We start from the raw sequence: 21,098 nt of genomic DNA on the forward strand, positions 1-21,098 counted from the left end.
TGCCAAGAACCGGCTCAAGTGAGGATGTCGGCACCCCGTCCGCAGAAGAACGTGCCAGTGACGGGGCGAAAATAGATCTCATTGGCTAATTAGGAACCAGCGGCTAACGAGGTAGTGCAAAGTCACACGGACCCAGGATCAAAAACAAATAACGGGGATTTGGGGGGGGGGGGGGGGGGTCCTAAAATAAATAAATAAAGCAAAAAATATATATATTTTATTGATTAATTGACAAAATACAATAGTAATATAATAAGTAAGTTTATAGATGTCAATGATCACAATTCATTCCACATTTTCGACTTTTTATTTTTATCTGAAAAGATTATTTATTTATTTTTTAAATCTGCCATACGGTTTCAGAGATATTGACTTTTTTATTCAGTGGTGTGTGTGTGTTTTTTTTTTTCTTCAGGGGGCGTGGCTCAGCAGATAATTATGCAGAGCAGCCTAAGGACACGCCCCAGAGGATCCTGTAAACACCGGCCGCTTAGTAGAGATCATAAAAGTTAGCACTATATGAAAAGGCCTATATCTCGGGAACCGTATGGCGTTTTTTTGTATGTTTTTCTTTTTAAGTGGGGCATTCGGGGAGTGGGGTTTCATTTATGACCTTGTGACAGATTCTTTTTAACCGAAGAACATTTTTATTCAAGACCTTTTGGAAAGTGGCTTGTGGTGGCCATACAGATGTATGGGATACCTGGTAATAGTTGGTTGTGCCGAGTCCTTTATGATATGACGTAATGATGAACATGGTATATCCTCTTCAGTACATTACCTGGCATTGCATGGTGACTCTGTCGGACCATCCTTAGTGGGTCTCTTGTTGCTGATACCCACTACATGCCAGGGTCCTTATGTCCTGAATGAGCTGTAATACCAGCCGTGTTTCCCATACACAGGACAGGACCTGTTTCTGGAAGAAAAACGCATTTTTCTGATCTAGATCTAACATTCCACAGCAGGTTGGTAGATTTCACAATCTTGTCGTCTTACTGACTGCTTCCAGGGAAATTTACTTGCAATTTTCATGTCATCTGTGTCTTTCTGTAAAGTTGGCACTGCCATAGTTACTTTTCCTTTAAGAGAAGGGCTACTTTACTTTTTTTTTTCCCGTGGAGCATTATCATTAAGACTCTATATTATAAGAGAATACGTTAGCAGGTTTTGCTATGTAATCATTATTACATTGTGAAGTAGGGGCAGAGACCCTGATTCTAGCGATGTGTCACTTAGTTTACTGGGTTCAGCAGTTGTGTTGGGCTTGATTGTAGTTTGTTTTTTTTTATTTTACCAGATCAGGTGTTTGTGCAATTCTCGGATGTATATTTGTAAGTTTATCGTTTTTGTGTTTTTATGGATATTGCAGTTTTGACCTACATACAGGAAAAAAAAGTCTTCATGGCTCTAATCAAAGGAGGGAAAAAATAGACCGTTTTGGAGTCATAACTTCAGTGCATGGGTGACCAGGGCGGCTTCTGTCCAGATCACGCCACAATTGCCATGCCCTATTAAATGCTACCCTATGTGTCAATCACGTTACTAAAAACTGAGCCCCGACTAATACAATTTTTGTGCTAATACAGTTTCTGGTCATTAGGAGTCGGGAATATAGGGAGGTTTGTAAATGACATCTCCACACCAAGACCACATTGCTTGCCTGTATATCTAAATAGCCACTAGGAGGTAAAAAATAATGTTTCCCATCCTGCAAAGGTCTTGCCTTCCATATAGTATCATGGCTCCCACATAGACCTCCATACAGTATAATGGCCACACATGGCCCTCCATACAGTATAATAGACCCCATATGGTCCTCCATACAATACAATAGGCCCCACATGGCCCTCCATACAGTATAATAGGCCCCACATGGCCCTCCATACAGTATAATGGCCCTCCATACAGTATAATGGCCCTCCATACAGTATAATGGCCCTCCATACAGTATAATGGCCCTCCATACAGTATAATGGCCCTCCATACAGTATAATGGCCCTCCATACAGTATAATGGCCCTCCATACAGTATAATAGGTCCCACATGGCCCTCCATACAGTATAATGGCCCTCCATACAGTATAATAGACCCCTTATGGCCCTTCATACAATACAATAGGCCCCATAATGCCCTCTATACACTATATTTGGCCCCACATGGCCCTCCATACAGTATATTGGCTTTTCATACAGTATAATGGCTTTCCATACAGTATAATGGCCCTCCATACAGTATAATAGGCCCCACATGCCCCTCTATACAGTATAATAGGCTCCACATGGCCCTCTATACAGTATTATAGGCCCTGCATTGCCTTCCATACAGTATAATGGCCCACCATCATTGCTTTAAAGTGCCTGGTGTTGCGGACCAAAGTTTGATGTGTGTCTTAGAGGAAGAAAACTTTTTTATTTTACTTAGTACTTTCTGATGACAAATTTGCAGCACTGAGGTCCTGGGTTCAAATCCAACAGAGAACATATGCAAGGAGTTTGTGTTATCCCCGTGTTTGTGTGGGTTTCCTCCAGGTTCTCCGGTTTCCTCCCTCATTACAAAGACATACTGATAGGGAATATGGATTGTGAGCCCCGATGGGGACAGTGATAATAATGAAGCGCTGTGGAATATGATGGCGCTATATAAGCAATGCAGAATAATAATAAAATAAAAGAAGCTATATTGGTTCACTGGATCGGATCGGTGTAAGTCGGACCCCCACCGATCATGCACTTGCTCCCTATACTGTGGTTACGTGATAAAAACAGTTCATGGAATAACCACTTTTTAAATGATTTTTTTCACCATCCCAATCCATTTTTTACTTGGCCAGCACATCAAAGATGGTGTATGAAACAACTTTGCTGTACAAACTAATGTGTCTCCATGGTAATAGACAACAAAAATCTATTAATTGAAGTCATATCATGCAGGTTTATACTTTCCTCCATTTCTTTATCTACTGTCAAAGGGGTAACTTCACTTCTTGTGCAGAGTGGCATACGTGTAATGAGACTTATAGGCCATGCAATGCTCCTCTGAGAAATTATATATGCAAATTGCTTCTTTAGAGAGGAGGAGGACTAGAACTCTAGCGCCACCTATTGAAACTAGCAATCCTAAAGGTCAATATCGACCCTTTAACGAGACTTGACTTGGGATAAAAGCCAAACCAGAATCTCTGTTTGCAATCACATGTTTCAGGGTGTCAACCCTCATCAGTGCAAAACAAGAGATCTGTTTTGGCTGTATGAGCGGCCCCTGACTGGGGTCTAAGGAGTAAAACTGGTTGAAAGACTGCAAGATCAGACTGGTACAGTGGAGAAGCATAGATCTGCAAAGGAGCTGTAGAACCAAAATGTTAGGATCACAGGCGACTCTTCTTAACCCTCTTCTTTTTGTCTGCAGAATTCTATACGACACAACCTGTCATTGAATAAGTGCTTTCTGAAAGTGCCTCGATCCAAGGATGACCCTGGAAAGGTAATGGCCACAAGCCGGAGGTGTACGGTGCCATTAATCACATCACGCTCCTTACATTTCAACTTTTTGTTGTTTTTAGGGTTCCTATTGGGCAATAGACACAAATCCAAAGGAGGATGTGCTACCGGCTCGGCCAAAGAAGAGGCCGCGATCTGGAGAGCGGGTATGTACGTATGTATGTGTCTGTGTGGGATTGTACTGTATGGAGCAGCTGCACAATGGCCTCCACATTATTATTTATCGGTAAAATAGGCAATATATAGTGGTTATAGTAATAGAAATTACAGCCTTATGATAGAGAGGCTGCAGTGCGGTCGTAAATGTGTGTCCACTTTTCTTCCTTCACAGCATCGCTCCTGGCCAGTCGGCTGTGCAGGGTAGTGCCGTTTGGCCGCAGTTCCCGTGCACAGTCGGGGCCGGGTGAAGGGGCCATAGTCTGTCATTGCAGCCCCTACATTCTCAGGAGCAGTAGGGGCCAGAAATCAATGCGATATTAATATTGGCGCAACCATTTCTGGATTTTTGGGTATCGGTTTAGGGGCATATCACTCACTTTGTAATGAATACAAGCCATATTAGCTTTTGTCCTGATTTCTCTTTTCCAGGCCTCTACACCATACAGTATAGATTCCGATTCTTTGGGAATGGATTGTATAATCTCTGGAAGTGCCTCTCCAAACATGGCTATCAACACTGTGACTAATAAAGTAAGTGTCATATTTGCCGCTAATAGAAGTGCGGAGGGGACGCCCGATCTGTGAGCCGATAGAACATACTGGGCAGGCTCTGTCTTCACTTGTAAAAAGATAAACTTGGCAAAACCGAATACTGTATACTAACAGAAGACAGCATTTTAACCAGTTTGTGAAGCTACTGTAAACTGTGGAATTGGTGTTCTTTTTTTTCTTTTTTTTTAAGAGCTTGCTCCAAATCCCCCTTTTGGCTTAACGGAGTCAGCTATCCGGACAATCCCTTTATTACCTATCCACAAGATGATGCTGATCAGTGGGTGACCCATGGCTGGGACCTGCACTGATCGACAATAGGTGATAACTTGCTGATTGGTGGGTGACCCATCTCTGGGACTTGGACTGATCGACAATAGGTGATAACTTGCTGATTGGTGGGTGACCCATGGCTGGAACCTGCACTGATCGACAATAGGTGATAACTTGCTGACTGGTGGGTGACCCATCTCTGGGACCTGCACTGATCGACAATAGGTGATAACTTGCTGATTGGTGGGTGACCCATGGCTGGGACCTGCACTGATCGACAATAGGTGATAACTTGCTGACTGGTGGGTGACCCATCTCTGGGACCTGCACTGATCGACAATAGGTAATAACTTGCTGATCGGTGGGTGACCCATCTCTGGGACTTGGACTGATCGACAATAGGTAATAACTTGCTGATCAGTGGGTGACCCATCTCTGGGACTTGGACTGATCGACAATAGGTGATAACTTGCTGATCGGTGGGTGACCCATCTCGGACTTGGACTGATCGACAATAGGTGATAACTTGCTGATCAGTGGGTGACCCAATTCTTGGACCTGCACTGATCGACAATAGGTTATATCTTGCTGATCAGTAGGTGACCCATCTCTGGGACTTGGACTGATCGACAATAGGTGATACATTGCTGATTGGTGGGTGACCCATCTCTGGGACCTGCACTGATCGACAATAGGTGATACCTTGCTGATCGATGGGTGATCCATCGCTGGGACCTGCACTGATCGACAAGTCCCTGGTATAAGATGGTGCTGCATGTGGCATGCTCGACCACCACTTCATTTATTCTCTATGGGGCTGCTGTAAAAATCCAAGCGCAGCACTCGGCAGCCCCTTAAGGAAAGCCTGGAGGGCTGGTGATAAATTGCACACTGTGCTTCATTCAATCGCGATTAAAGTTCCCCCCCATCTCTTGATCATTGTGAGTCTCAGTGGACTGAACCCCATGAATCGCCAAGTGGCTAGCTGATCATTGGTGTTAATCAGTCTTTTTAAATATTGAAAGTAGTCAGAATTTAACATTTAGCTTCATGGATGTGTAATGAGAGAACAGATATTTAAAGAGAGCGTGAGAAAGATGTCTCATGCTGGGAGTTGTAGTGTTGTAATAACTGGAGAGACACTTGTTGAATATCGCCGTCTACTCTGTAATGTGGTCAGTTTGTCCTGAACAGCTCAATAGCTATGGGAGGTCTCCTCTGCAGGGGGTCTCTTCTAGGAGGCCTCCTCATAAGGGGGGTCTTCTCTGCTCGGCAGGGGTGGGTGGGTGGGGGGTCTTATCTGCGAAGGGTCTCACCAGCGGAGGATCTCCTACATGGGAAGCTCCTTACACATGATCCAGCCATAGAAACCGAGACTTTCTGCTCTTCCGCGTCATCACTTTGGATAGTACAATATTCAGTATGTACATATAATATTTATGGCACACGTATATTTTCTTTTTTGGGGGAGAAAGAGCAGCAGGTTCCTGAGGTTTCCAGTACAACGCCCATTATCTGTCCAGGTCGAGTTTTACAGATCACCTCATCTGAGATCATTCATTGAAGACCTGAAAAGGACATAAATAATGAGTTATATAAAATTTTAAAGCTAAAATGGTTATAAAAATCGCTGAGGACGACTCGTATAGATCACTCTGCTCATCAGAGCAGGATAACAGCAGTGCAGAGCTGGCTTGTTGAGGCCAAGAAGGCTGCTCCTAGGTGGCCATTGGAAAATGCTGAAGGAGCCGCAGCCAGAAGCCCTGCACGTGTTGTACTTCTCCGTGTAGTAACTGCAGAATAATTTAGGCTAGTTTCACACTAGCGTTTGCATGAGCTGCGGAGGGCTGCAGACTTCCTCCGTGAAGCCCCGCCCTCGGCCGCACCTCCGCCTCTAGCTCCGCCTACTTCTGCATGCGGCCGGCTTACAGCCTGTGTACCTGTCTTTAACATTAGGTGCGCAGGTCGTGCCGCAGTATGCGGATGCTTCCGTATGCGTCCTTTTGACGATGCGGCAAAAAAATGAAATTGCTACAAGCTGCGTTTACGCTGGTCGCCGCATCGTCAAAACGACGCATACGGAAGCATCCGCATACTGCGGCACGACCTGCGCACCTAATGTTAACGATAGGCACACAGGCCGCATGCCGGCCTCATGCAGAAGTAGGCGGAGCTAGAGGCGGAGGTGCGGCCTAGGGCGGGGCTTCATGGAGCCTTAGAGGTTTTCTTTTTTTTACAACCTGTTGACCTCCTGCAACTGCAAAAAGTATCCTTAGCCGTGTGAGCTGCCCCCGGCCACCCATCCCGGCTCGTGTGAGCTGCCCCCGACCACCCATCCCGGCTCGTGTGAGCTGCCCCCGACCACCCATCCCGGCTCGTGTGAGCTGCCCCCGACCACCCATCCCGGCTCGTGTGAGCTGCCCCCGACCACCCATCCCGGCTCGTGTGAGCTGCCCCCGACCACCCATCCCGGCTCGTGTGAACTGCCCCCGACCACCCATCCCGGCTCGTGTGAGCTGCCCCCGACCACCCATCCTGGCTCGTGTGTGCTGCCCCCGACCACCCATCCCGGCTCGTGTGAGCTGCCCCCGAACACCCATCCCGGCTTGGATTTACTTTCTAGAATGCTTGGTGACAGCTGAGTGAGCGCTGTGATGGCTGCCTGATTTATTGTCACCCAGCTTTCACAAAAACAGTTAATGAAGCTGTTGACATCTTGACGAACTATTAGGATCTAACAACTGTGGAGATTGTGTCTAATTAGTTTTTTTCCTTTCTCTATTTAGGTAACTTTATACAACACAAGTCAGGATGGCAATGACAGTCCTAGAAGCAGCCTTAACAACAGCCTTTCTGATCAGAGTGTGGCGTCCTTAAACTTGAACAGCGTTGGCAGCGTGCACAGCTATACACCGGTACGTATGTGTGCACACAGCGTATATAAATACTGACCCACCGGCAACAAGGTCAGACTGTGAAGTCTGTCAGTGCTCGGTGTGAACTTGCTCTCATCTGTGTAGCTAATGCCAGTGGTGGACCTGCCAAAGCTCTTGTCCTCCAGTGAATGCCGATCAAGCTGCATGGTGCTGGCTGTGAGCATCGGTCTCTCTATAGGATGTCAGTCCCTAGTGCTACTTAATATGGAGTCTGTTTCTGGCAATATGATCAGAACATTCTCACCAGGAGCCGCTGGAGGGCATTTTATAGGGCTCTGATTGTGCTCCTCCTGTTCCTCAAGAGGCAAAGGAGCAGATAATCGTCCTGCTGCTTTGTAGATGCCCTTTTATTGCCCTCATCTAACAGTCCATGTCCTGGTATCTAATCCATACAACTTGAGACTTTGCTGGTAGACGTAGCAAAGCTTCATGTAACGGCACGTATGGATGAGCCATCCTGGAGGATCTGGACTACCTGTGCGACCAGACTGGGCAGCAGGTAGCTTCCCATGCTACCAGTGGTGAAATGGACACCATCAAAACTAGGGAAGAATTATAGAAGATGAGAGGAACGGTCTGTGGCCACCATCTGCAAAATCACTTAATTTTGGGACTTATCTTGCAATTGACTCCAGAGCTCCTCGTATCCCTTTCATTTCCAAGGTAGCAGTTGACATTGATTCGTAGTCACTTCTGCTTCACAACTGGACAGATTGATATCACAGAACTTAAAATGCAAGATTCCTGAGCTTCTATAATACACACGCATCCACACCGTCGATGACAGCGAGGATTTCTATCTGGCACTCATGACATGTTTGCCTTGGAAATGTCACTGATGGTGTAGGACTCGTCACATTAATCACTAGATGTAATTGTGGTTGTGGGAATCGCTAAGGGTATGTGCACACGTTGCGGATTTCTTGCAGAAATTTCCTGAAGAAAACCGGAAATTTTCTGCAAGAAATCCGCATTTTTTTTTTTGCGTTTTTTTTCCGTTTTTTTTGCGTTTTTTTTAGCATTCTGCAAGCGTAATTAGCTTGCAGAATGCTAAACTTTTCCAAGCGATCTGTAGCATCGCTTGGAAAACTGACTGACAAGTTGGTCACACTTGTCAAACATAGCGTTTGACAAGTGTGACCAACTTGTTACTATAGATGCTGCTTTTGCAGCATCTATAGTAAAAGATAGAACGTTTAAAAATAATAAAAAAAATGCTTATACTCACCCGCAGACATCAGATCTCCTCACCGGCGTCCGTTCCTATAGCTGATGTGTGCGCGCAGGGCCTTCCATGACGTCACGGTCACGTGAGCGGTCTCGGCCAATCACAGGACAGTGACGTCATTCGGCAAGGTCCTTCACCGCACACCAGCTACAGGAACCGAAGCCAGCGTGCAGCACAGAGGCGGGAACACTTCGGGGGCCATCAGAGGGTGAGTATAGGACTATTTTTTATTTTAATTCTTATTTTTTTACCAATTATATGGTGCCCAGTGCGTGGAGGAGAGTCTCCTCTCCTCCACCCTGGGTACCAACCGCACATAATCTGCTTACTTCCCGCATCGTGGGCACAGCCCCGTGCGGGAAGTAAGCAGATCAATGGACCCCTAGGTGTGCGGAATCCCCTGCAATTCCGCATTTTAATGAACATGTTTTTTTCCGCGATGCGATTTTTTCGCGGAAAAAAAGGCTACATTTGCACAAAAAATGCGGAACTACCACCATGAAGACCAAGTAGATCTTCAAACAACACCATGAAGACCAAGGACATCTCCAAACATCACAATGAATACAAAGAAGATCTCCAAACACCACCATGAAGACCAAGGACATCTCCAAACAAGTCACGGGCAAAGTTGTTTAGAAGTACAAGTCAGGGTTGGGTTATAAGAAAATATCCCAATTTCTGATGATCCCCCAGATCACCATCAAATCCATTATCAAATGTAAAGAACATGATACCATAACAAACCTGCCAAGAGAGGATGCCCACCAAAACTGTCAGCCTAGGGAAGGAGGACATAAATCATAGAGGCAGCAAAGAGACCAGAGGTAACCCTGAAGGAACTGCAGAGTTCCCCGTACACTCCAGAGAGGTGGCCTGTATGGAAGAGTGAGCAGAAAAAGGCCTTTACTTACACACAAAAATTGTAAGATTTGTTTTGAGTTTACCAAAAGACATGTGGGAGACTCCCCAAATGTATAGAGGAATGTGCTGTGGTCAGATGAGACCAGAATTTAACTTTTTGGTCACCCAAGGTAAATCCTATTTCTGGGGCCAAACCAACACAGCTTATCGCTCCAAGAACACCATCCACACAGTGAAACATGGTAGTGGCAGCATCATTTGGAGATGTTTTTTAGCATCAGGAACAGGGAAAATGGTCCAAGTCAAGGGGAAGGCAAGATGGATGGTGCAAAATACTGGGATATTCTTGAGCAAAACCTGTTTCAGTCTGTCAGTGATTTGAGACTAGGACGGAGCTTCACCTTCCAACCATACAATGACCCAAAGCATACTGCTAAAGCAACACTCAAGTGGTTTAAGGGAAATGTATAAATGTTTTGGAGTGGCCTAGTCAAAGCCTAGAGCATGTTCCAATTGAGAATCTGTGGTCAGACTTGAAGATTGCTGTTCACCAGAGGAAACCATCTAAGCTGGAAAAGATTTGTCTTGAGGAATGGGCAAAAATCCCAGTGGCAAGATGCGGAAAGCTCATAGAGACTTATCCAAAGCGACTTGCAGCTGTAATTGCTGCAAAAGAGGCTCTACAAAGTACTGGCTTTAGGGGGGTGAATAGTTATGCACACTGAACCTTAGTTATTTTGTCCTATTTGTTGTTTGCTTCACAATAAAAAGAAAACCAAATGTTCACAGTTGTAGCCATGTTCTTTACGTGAACTGATCCAACCCTCTTGTGGCACACTATGGCTTGCCTTTTATGTGCCAGTCCTAATACTAATCTAGTCGGGGCAGTATGATTCTAAATAATTCTGTTCATGCACAAAAAAAAAAAAAAAAATAGGTAGGACCGTGTAAGATTATGTTCATTTTTTTAAAAAAGTTCAGGAGCGAAAATCATGGAAAATGTAAATTTTAGCACAAATATATGGCTTGATCCCTAATTTTCATCTTCTCCAGAAATAATTACGTGAAATCTGTTTAGGCTACAGTGCTTCTGACTATGTTTTGGCATCTAAAATCCATAAAAGTATAAACTTTATTACAATATATTCAACAGGACGACTAATGAGATGTCCCTCACCAATACTGCTCTACTACTGCCAGAATAATATGCTGCATTTTCTTGTATATCAGAATGTGCACAGTGACTTTCTGCCCTAATAAATTGTGTTTTTGTTTTTTCTCCTTATTGAATCCTAGGTATCGAGCCATCCTGAGCAAACGGCTCCAACATTAACGCAGCAGTCGCAGTACAACACGCCAGAGCGAGAAAAACTTTTCCCAGAATATAATTTTGAAGATCTCAGCGATTCATTTCGAAGCCTATATAAGAATGTCTTTGCTCAGTCCATAAGCCAAGGTAGGTGAAGTGGAAAGGATCTGGGCACTCATGGACGGCACCCTCAGTCCATGCTCAAAGCTCCAGGCTGGATGACCAAGGTGGACTCGCACACCATTTTATTCTACATACCCTCCCTAAATGCACTTGTCTTGCTTGCGGATTTGCATCTTTTCATTGTCTGCTGCAAATCTGCTTGTAAAACATGGAGTTTGAGATTAATTCGTCATCCCCTTAAATGAAATCAGATGTGAATCCACCCTTCTGATGCCTAGTTGTCACTTTTTTTTTCTTCTTAGGAGCCCCCCCCCCCACCACCATCTACATGTAAATGACGAAATAACTTGCTGCAGATTTTCAGGCCGCAGCGTGCCCCTAATATTGTGAAAGTGGCGCTATATTCGCAGCCGGTCTTACCCCATGGTGGCATCCACAGTGACATGTGCTGCGTTTGCTGTGCATTATTCATGATGTCTGCAGCACGGTTTTTCTGCCACGTGGGCATACCATAATCCTGCAGTAAGAAGCAGGAAACCATTACAGTCCTGCAAATAAAGGCTGACTGTGTTAGTGCCAGTGATGAAGTCTTATGTAATAACAGTGCTCCCTTCTTCTTTTTTATTTTTCAGCAGGCCTGATGAATCTCCAGTCCGAGTCCTCGCAGCAGACACATTCACCCTGCTCATATCAACACTCCCCCAGTAGCACAATGAGCTCTCAGCAGCACGGTAGCCAAAATAACCTGACAAATAGCCACGCAAGTAGTCTTGGCACGTCTGTGAGTGACTCTATGGGACAAGTGCACATGTCCCACACTCCTATCCACACACAGCAGTCCCCGCACTCACCACACATCCATCACACTGTCGTACACCATCAGCACCCCAACCAGCACACATCTCACTGTCACCAACCGCAGCACTCTCAGCAACGCGCCCCGCACCCTGCACAGCATTCACCGCATCCTGCACAGCACCCGGCTCCGCATCCTGCCCAGCAGCACCAGCATCTACAACATCATCCAAATCATCAGCACCAACCGCTCACACATCAGACCTCTCTAACACAGCAGTCGCTGCCTTGTAATTCAGGTAAGAACAAGTCCTCGGATCTCGCTTTACATGTATCAGTAGCCTCCTCCGGCCACCTGACCGCGCCGACTACCGCAGCTACCATACACATCAGCGGAGGGTCATTAATTAGGCACTGTCCACCTTTGCAATATCTCTTAAAGCCTCCATGCATCAAAAATTACTTTGCAAATAGTCTTCATTAAAAAAAAACAAAAAAACCAAAACAGATTGTTTTGGGTATGCAGCTCCAAAGCAGACCTCTGTGTCCATACGGTTACAAACTATGGATGTAGTCTGACCATGCAGCCCTACATTGGGGGTGCATGGAAGGGAGTAACATAATCGGTCTTCTAAGGGTCTTTCTGTAGCATATATCCAAGGAGACACATAGATCTATGTGGGAGCTGTGTGCACAGAACGGTAGGACTTTTTTTCAATGCAACTTATATCTATCTATCTATCTATCTATCTATCTATCTATCTATATTGGAGCAATAAAAAATGCAAATATCAACATATTCTTTAAAGTTGATGGTGCCTTTGTGCGAGGGTCCGCATACTAACTAGAGCTGCCTTTTGCAATCAGTAGATGGCACGGTCTTATCTGTACACTTGTGTGGTATGAGTTTCCACGGTGTAGTTCTGCGCTCGTGAAGAAGAGAGTGTTTAGTTCTCACTCCCTGGTGCGTGGACAGGAATAATATTGGGATATTGTCTTGAGTTTTCGGATTCTATTCATAGCCCCGATTTAATTGAGATTATGAGATGGAGGAGCACGTTGTGTCTGATCTGGGCTTCTGCTCAGCAGGATTAAATGCGCTTCCTTACCCGAGCCGCTCTTCTTGGCCCAGATGAACACATGACACTACGGCTTGTATGTTCACGGGCAATCGCCAGCTTAGTACTGATACCGGCCACTGGCTTAGAAAATGCTGGGGGTTGTAAGATAAGACTTATTACAGCTCATAATTGCAGTGTGGTTCTGTTCTGAAAGAAATGGCTGGATTACAGTGAGGGCACTTACTCTGCTTTCCCAGACGCCTGAGTGGTAAATTTGCCCATTTATATAGCAGTATATCTATATAATATTAGATTTTTTTTTTTTTGCCCTTCAGACTGGTACTCAACTTTAGACATGCTCAAAGAAAGCTGCCGTATTGCCAGCAGTGCCAACTGGTCGGAGGTGGATCTCTCCCAGTTCCAAGGTTGGTATATGACGTGAGGGATGTGCAGGGTTTTCATTTTTGGGGGGAGAAGGGCTCCAGAGCGACATGGAATTGCCGGAGACATAAACTGCATTTTTGGAACTTTTTCGTTTCTCTTGCAAAATGGCCTCTTGTCCCGTTGCTCTTCAGTATGCATCTGTTGTCCATTTGTAATCCAAACCTGTGTGCAATTTATGGCGCAGCGTCCCAGGGATTAACCGCGGAGTTTGCTTCTCTTTCTTTTGAGATTTGGCAGACTTAAAAGTACAGGTCTTGTGAAGTGTCCATAAAACACACAGATACAAGGGGCTCCTCCAACATCTCTAGGTTACATATACATCTCTCCCAGAGTCCGCTGCTGATTTATGGACACCTATGACCGGCCTGGGATTGTGAATTTACAACTTCCACATTTATCCTGCTTTGGTTTCCACAAGTGTTTGCTCATCCTTGCCGTATAAAGTGGCACGTAACTGTGAAGTCATGTGCCTGCAAATCATGTAGAGAGTCACAAGAGGAGAGAAACTATGTTCCAGCACCGCCAGCGTGAGTGGGAAAGGATCCTAGGTCGGAGCAGTGAAAAATGCTTCAGTGTGAAACACAGAAGTTTGTGGCCACTAACGGGGGTTTTCTGTACTTTTTTACACATACACACAATGGCCGCATCGACGAAAACGGGGGGTTGGTGGGGATGTCGGACCCCATTCTAGAGATCAGATATTCATCACGTATCCTGTGGATAGGTCATATATGTATTTCTTATAAAGCCCCTTTACATTTAGAGTTATGGAGCCTTTACTTACTTACTGTATTGTTCTGTAAGTGAGTTCAATATGGAGTGGAGTCTGTTCCGGAGAGCCCACTCCATATTGAGCCCCACTCCATATTGAGCCCCACTCCATATTGAGCCCCACTCCATATTGAGCCCCACTCCATATTGAGCCCCACTCCATATTGAGCCCCACTCCATATTGAGCTCTTCTGTAGGACAGTGCCACTGGGATTTCTCACCAGTAAGCAAAATTTAGGACTGCAAAATCAATGGTCCCTATTATATGGAGGATATTCAGACGCTGCACATTCTTTGGGACGTGGGTATTTTTTAAATCACTTTCTATGTTTATAATTCAAAAATACATTCTCTGCCTTGTACTCAGGTTTAATGGAAAGTATGAGGCAAGCGGATCTCAAGAACTGGTCACTGGATCAGGTGCAGCTTGCCGACCTGTGCTCCTCGCTCAGTGAATTCTTCAATCACACCGGGTTTATCCATCCACAGAGCAACGTCCAGTCACCTGTATGCCATGGTAACATGCATAATACTAAACCCGCACAGCACCTCGGGACAGGTGAGAGGAGACCCCAAAACCAAATGGAAAAAATATATCTGGCACTTTGTGTTTCTGAGGCGCCGTTCTCATCCCTGTTCCTTCAGGGGGTTCCAGTATATTGAAATAACTTTGTACTCCGCCATTTAGTCCTAAAAGACCCGATAACATGCGAATGGGATCTGTATGTAAATGGATCGGTCATAGTGAGCTTGACAGCCATGAAGTAATCTGATGTAGAACCCTGCTAAGAAATGGCGGACCTGTAGTGATTAACTGTCCGCTTAGGCTACTTTCACACTAGCGTCGTTTGCAATACGTTGCAATGCGTCGTTCAGGAGAAAAAACGCATCCTGCAAAGTTGTCTGCAGGATGCTTTTTTTCCCCATAGACTAACATTACCGACGCATTGCGACGTATTGCCACACGTTGCAACCGTCGCATGACGTGTTTTGGCAGACCACCGCCACAAAAAAAACGTTACATGTACCGTTTTTTTGTGCGTCGAGTCCTCCATTTTCGACCGCGCATGCGTGGCCGAAACTCCGCCCCCTCCTCCCCGGACCTTACAATGGGGCAGCGGAAGCGTCGTAAGACTTCTTCCGCTGCCCACGTCGGGCATTTATTTCACAGCATACGTCGGCCCGACGCACTGCGACGGGCCCGTACCGACGCTAGTGTGAAAGCAGCCTTAGTGGCCTAATTCTAAGCTTTGCTCAGGAGCTTAGACTTAGGTCTTCCTAAAATATACAGTGGGGAAAATAAGTATTTGATACACTGCTGATTTTGCAAGTTTTCTCACCTACAAAGAATGGAGACCTCTGTAATTTTTATCGTAGTTTTTTTTTTTTTTTTTTTAAAGAAGCCTCCTACTCTGCACTCATTACTTGTATTATTTACACTGATTTTAACTCGTTACCTGTATAAAAGACACCTGTCCACACACTCAATCAAGCACACTCCAACCTCTCCACCATGGCCAAGACCAAAGAGCTATCTAAGGACACCAGGTACAAAATTGTAGACCTGCACAAGGCTGGGATGGGCTACAGGACAATAGGCAAGCAGCATGGTGAGAAGGCAACAGCTGTTGGCACAGTTATTAGAAAATGGAAGAAACACGATGACTGTCAATCTTCCTCGGTCTGGGGCTCCATGTGTGATCTCGCCTCGTGGGGTAAAGATGATCTGAAAAAGGTCAGGAATCATTCCAGAATTACACGGAAGGACCTGGTAAATGACTTCAAGATAGCTGGGCCAGAGTATCAAACATTAATATTAGTAATACACTACACCGTCATGGATTAAAATCCTGCCGGGCACGCTAGGTCCTCTGCTCACTCCAGCAGATGTCCAGGCCCGTTTGAAGTTCTCCAGTTACTATCTGGATTATCCAGAGGAGGCATGGGAGAAGGTCATGTGGTCAGATGAGACCAAAATAGAACTTTTTGGTATCAACTCCACTTGCCTTGTTTTGGAGGAAGAAAAAGTACAACCCCAAGAACACCATCCCAACCGTGAAGCATGGTGGGGGAAACATCATACTTTGGGGGTGATTTTCTGCAAAGGGGACAGGACTACTGCACCGTATTGGTGGGAGGATGGACGGGGTTATGTATCGCAAGATTTTGGCTAGTGATGAGTGAGTATAATCGTTACTCGGGTTTCCTCGAGCACGCTTGGGTGGTCTCCGAGTATTTTGGCGCGCTCAGAGATTTAGTTTTTGTCGCCGCAGCTGAATGATTTTCAGCTGCTAGACAGGCTGAATACATGTGGGAATTCCCTAACAAACAGGCAACACCCCTCACAAAAAGTCATTTTATGTATGTATATATATATGTATGTGTATATATGTATATGTCCTTGAGAAAGGCTACTACATCCGAAACGTTGCCACGCCGTTTGCGCAATAAAAGTCAATTTTTCAGTTTTTTGTGCCGTTTTCCTCTTTTACATATATATAATTTTTTTGTTTACGTTATTTGGCATAAAAGAAAGTTACATATATAATATATTAGTATATATATATTTTTCCCTGTGTCTCAGGAAATGTATATCTAGACTCCAGGCAAAATGTTCCTACATCGATGATGGGACCCCCGGGTTACACTCACTTACCACCTATGAGCACTACAGGAACCGGCTTGTCAGGTATGTGAATGATCTGTAGATAGCCGAGCTCTGAGAGGCAGGTAGTGGGACACTGAAGCCTTTATCATCTCCATTTGCTGGACACTTGATTACAATCTGTTTTACCTCCAGGTAGCAGCCACCTCAAGGGAATTTGTCAGTAGGATTTTGCTATGTAATCTAAAAGCATCATTCTGCATGGGCTGAGACCCTGATTCCAGCGACGTGTCACTTAGTTTAATGGGTACAGCAGTTGTGATACAATCACAGTTTTCACTTTTGCAGATTTAGCAGAGGTTGAGCTGTATGTAACTCTGCTCACACTGCAGCTTTCTGTGTACATTGTATAGTAAAAGAGAGCTGCTAATCCGTGCTGGGAGCACGGCTGGACTAAAAGGCATGAGGACAGTTGTTCTGTAGTGATAATCTCCTGATGATAAAACTTTGATTGTACTAAAACTGGAAAACATAGCCCAGTAAGTGATATATTGCTGGAATCAGGCCCTCTACCACTACATCATGGTGCTCTCAGGTTACAGAGCAAAAAATCCAGGTGACAAGAGTTCTTTTAATTCTTAATTGGTATTATCTTTAATCAAGAGATTTGAAAATTGTCATGGCCCCATGATCTCTCATGAGCAAGTAGAAGCTCCCAAAACCTTTACTTCTATGTGTGAATGAGATCAGCAGCTCCTTATATCTAGGCTGTGCAGTTTTGATGTTTTTTTTTAATGTTACTAGACTTTTATATTACTCAAGTAATTGTGTATTTGCACTTGCAGCCATCGATCCCTCTTAAATAGATTAGATTTATAAAGTTTTTCAGATAAATAATTCATACAGTATACAGACAAATATTGCACACTGCATCCAGATCGCCACACAAGGTTCCGATAAATGACTTTATACCATAGTGGCCAAAAGTTTTGTTTTCCCAAAAGATTTTTGCATTAGTGTTTATATATTCTTTAGTCTGATTTTTCTATAGTTACTGAAGGACAATTATGATTTCCTAAGTTTTTACACTTTTATTGACCAATACATAAAGTTTATGCATTAACTTAAGGGAATATGTCAGCAGGCTTTTTTACTATGTAATCTGAGAGCAGCATAATGTAGTATAAGAGATTGATTCCAGTGAAGTGTCACTTACTAGGCTGCTGTAGTTTTGATAAACACCTGCTGATAAAACTGTTTTTATCACAGGACTAGTAAAGCTGCTGCCAGGTAGTCCAGCCACGCCCCCACCATTGGTTGGTTGCTTTCTGTATACACTGGTAGAAATAGCTGCCAATCAGTGATGTGGGCGCGGTTATATACAGCTCATTTTTCAGAGCACTGCTAGATCTGCAGCAGAGAAAACATGGATTGTATCAAAATGACAGCAAGCAGCCCAGTAAGTTATATACCACTGGAATCAGGGTCTCTGCCTCTATGTCATGCTGCTCTCAAATGGGGTAGCAAAACCTGGTGATAGATTCCTTATAATATTTCCACAATTTACCCTTATTTTTCTGGACGTCTGCAATCCTCTCACTAAAAGATCTAAAAATGCTGAAGCAGCAAACTTTGTGGAAACCAAAATTTTGTGTTAATCTCAAAGCTTTTGTCCATGACTGCACAGTGCCCAGAGAAAGGGCTTCACACAGCCACCTGGATAAAATCTGGAATACATCCCCCCCGGATTAGCTGCAATAATAGCATAATTAAATGTGGCATGTTTGCTGGTCTTTGGGGAAGAATTAATATCACTGTCCATAATGGAGTAGTTAAGGGTTTAATGTCACAAGGAGTCTCTTGTTGCCATTAAAGGGATAATTATTAATATGGAATTTATTTATTTGTTGTTTTTTTTTGTGTGTGTATTTCATTATCAGGGCACCACGGGGTAATGAACCAGCCTCACATGATGCCGTCCACAAATTTTCACATACGCCGCCCCCTTCCTGCAGACGACATCCAAGATGATTTTGACTGGGACTCTATTGTATAGCACTTGTACTGATACAATAGCTCTATTGTCTTGTTACCCTTGCTTCCCCCCCGTGTTGTCGGTATAAGTGACCATGAATGTGATATGAAAAAAATTAAGGTAAAGACGGCCAAGCCAGGAGCGAAAAAAGACACGCAACTGCTAACGATGATGACAATCAGAACTGTTCATAGCAGGATGATGATATCAATGTCTAGGAGCTCAGCTTGTAAATCTGCGCCCTGCAATCCGTTTCTCAAACTACAGTCCGCAGCATCTCCAGCCAGGGCATGCTTGGAGTTGTAGTTTCCCAGCCAAGTCGAAGAGCGCAGCCGTAGATCACGTTCTCCTCTGCCTGATAATCTGCAGCCGCTCACTATCGTCTTGTGATTATTCAACCGAAATCTGGACAGAATCTCTCCGAGCACTTTCACTTATCAATGTGCATTTCATTATCCCTACCTGGAAAGGTGGCGTATCTGGGACCCCTTCAGTCCTTTTTTTTTTTTTTTTTTTTAATTGTGATTTATTTAAGAGTTAGAAATAGTTTAAAACTTTTGCTCTTCTGTTATTCCTTTTTTTTGTTTGTTTTTTCTTTTGTTTTGACATTTTAATTGTTACACTGCCATGTAACAGGGCGACTGCAGTCGGATGGCGGGGTAGGGTGCGTCTGTCAGTGCCACGCCGATCAGATCAACAGATTTGTTCTTGTTGGGACATGTTTTGCCTTATTTGTGAAAGGACGGCTAATACATCTGTAGGTGACACACAGCACGAAAACAATGGGGAGCAGAAGGATGTCAAAAGGGGCTAGGCAAAGGGCGGCTCCTGTCCTTTCATTACAGTACAAGTGTATGCCCAGATCCACCATTGCTCATGATATAATGTTGACTGCCATTCTCTGCAGATTTTCTGTGAAAATTTGCACTTGTAAAATATGCCGTAGATTACGATGTATGAGATTTTGTAAATACCATACATTGGCTGTATGCTCAACCTTACAGAAATTGACGTGTTGCAGATTTTATACCCTGGCCGACATCCTCGGTACATGTACGACACATGTCGGGTGTGGGTGTTTTGAGCAGGCTCAGTAGCTGAGCCTGCATCATATAGAGTGTGGGTGTAGGCTGTGTCATACAGCTTCCACTTGCCTCTTACAGCAGTGGCAGAATTCCAGTGGGCGAGCATTCCGGTGCCCATTGCTATAATGAAGTATTGCAGTATATTGTACAAGCAAACAAACAAGTTTAGTTTCCCTTGGGATATTAAAAGTAAAACGTAATTCGTTTTTAAAAACCTAACAGAAGAAACCCACTTGGTATGGCTTACCACCCTTTTCATAACTCAAAAAATAGAGAAATAAATGGAAAAAAAACTCTAGAATTGCTGTTTTTGCTGTTTTTTTTTGGTGTGGTAAACTCACCAAAAAATGCACTAAAGGATCAAATTGTGTGTACCCCAAAATGATAGTAATGAGATGTACAGCTCACCATGCTAAAAACAAGCCCTCGTGCAGTTCCATTGAAGGGATACTCTATTAAAAATTAATTTGTGTATTATAAAGAAAAAAAGTTTACAAGTACGGTATGTTATCGCCATATTGTTACCGACCTGAGGAATTATTTTTACCAGATCATTTTTACACTGAACTCTCTAACAAAAACAAAAAATAAGTTTGGAATTTTGGGTGGTTGTTTTCTTTTTTAAGCATTTGAACAATTTTTTAATGGTGACTTACAAAACTACAACTAGTCCAATGGCTGCTGACGTAACAATAAATAAAAGTTAATACTTTTGGAAGAAGGGGAGAGAGAAAGATTAAAAAAAAAAAAAAATCAAACGTGAAAAATGAAAATTGGCCGCAACAGAAAGGGGTTAAAATCTGCAGCATGTCCATTTCTGTTAATTTTTACTGTGTATTTTACCCCTTTTTCATGAAGAGGGGTTACATTTGCATGTATTTCCTGGAAAAAGCTGCATTTGGGCCATCTTCTTGATTTTTAAGTGCATTAGAAGCTACAAAAATTGTTCTTTAGTCCGAACTGTCCGCCAAGTTTGATTCTGTCTGATCCAACTATTTCTCCCCAGGGCAGGAATTGCCTTTTAAGCCGTTACGATGAAAATACAGATTCAATTGAATCAGAAAATCTGCGGTAAAAGCTGCTGCCGCATTATGTTGTATGCACCGAAGTCATCAGGTTGCTACTTTTAGTTATTGGTTCCCCCAACCACTCTCTTACCTGTCTAGATCCCCTTCCAGCCTGCTAATCCCGGACTAAACTTTTACAATCAATTTTTAATAGTATTCACCAATTACACAGAATATGTCTGCTAGTATGTTCTGAATATTGCAAAAATCTGTTTGAACCCTTCTAACGTTACTGTACATGGCTCACGCTGTGACAGATGAGTTTGTGATTCTCCTACCCCCATTGTTAAACGG

General features: G+C 43.9%; 1 protein-coding gene across 1 annotated transcript in view; it reads left to right on the forward strand.

The window, feature by feature from the left end:
* Positions 1 to 20,468, forward strand: part of FOXJ3 (forkhead box J3) — a 57,177-nt gene extending 36,709 nt beyond the window's left edge. Inside the window, exons 4-13 of the mRNA XM_077250226.1 lie at positions 3,409 to 3,483; positions 3,563 to 3,646; positions 4,089 to 4,190; positions 7,268 to 7,396; positions 10,806 to 10,965; positions 11,574 to 12,035; positions 13,133 to 13,222; positions 14,380 to 14,571; positions 16,597 to 16,701; positions 18,558 to 20,468. Coding sequence (XP_077106341.1) covers positions 3,409 to 3,483; positions 3,563 to 3,646; positions 4,089 to 4,190; positions 7,268 to 7,396; positions 10,806 to 10,965; positions 11,574 to 12,035; positions 13,133 to 13,222; positions 14,380 to 14,571; positions 16,597 to 16,701; positions 18,558 to 18,673 — 1,515 coding nt within the window. The 3' untranslated portion in view covers positions 18,674 to 20,468. The remainder of the gene's footprint in view (positions 1 to 3,408; positions 3,484 to 3,562; positions 3,647 to 4,088; positions 4,191 to 7,267; positions 7,397 to 10,805; positions 10,966 to 11,573; positions 12,036 to 13,132; positions 13,223 to 14,379; positions 14,572 to 16,596; positions 16,702 to 18,557) is intronic.
* The last annotated feature ends 630 nt before the right edge of the window (positions 20,469 to 21,098 follow it).

This window comes from Ranitomeya variabilis, chromosome 4, assembly GCF_051348905.1.
Source record: "Ranitomeya variabilis isolate aRanVar5 chromosome 4, aRanVar5.hap1, whole genome shotgun sequence".
NCBI lineage: Eukaryota > Metazoa > Chordata > Amphibia > Anura > Dendrobatidae > Ranitomeya > Ranitomeya variabilis.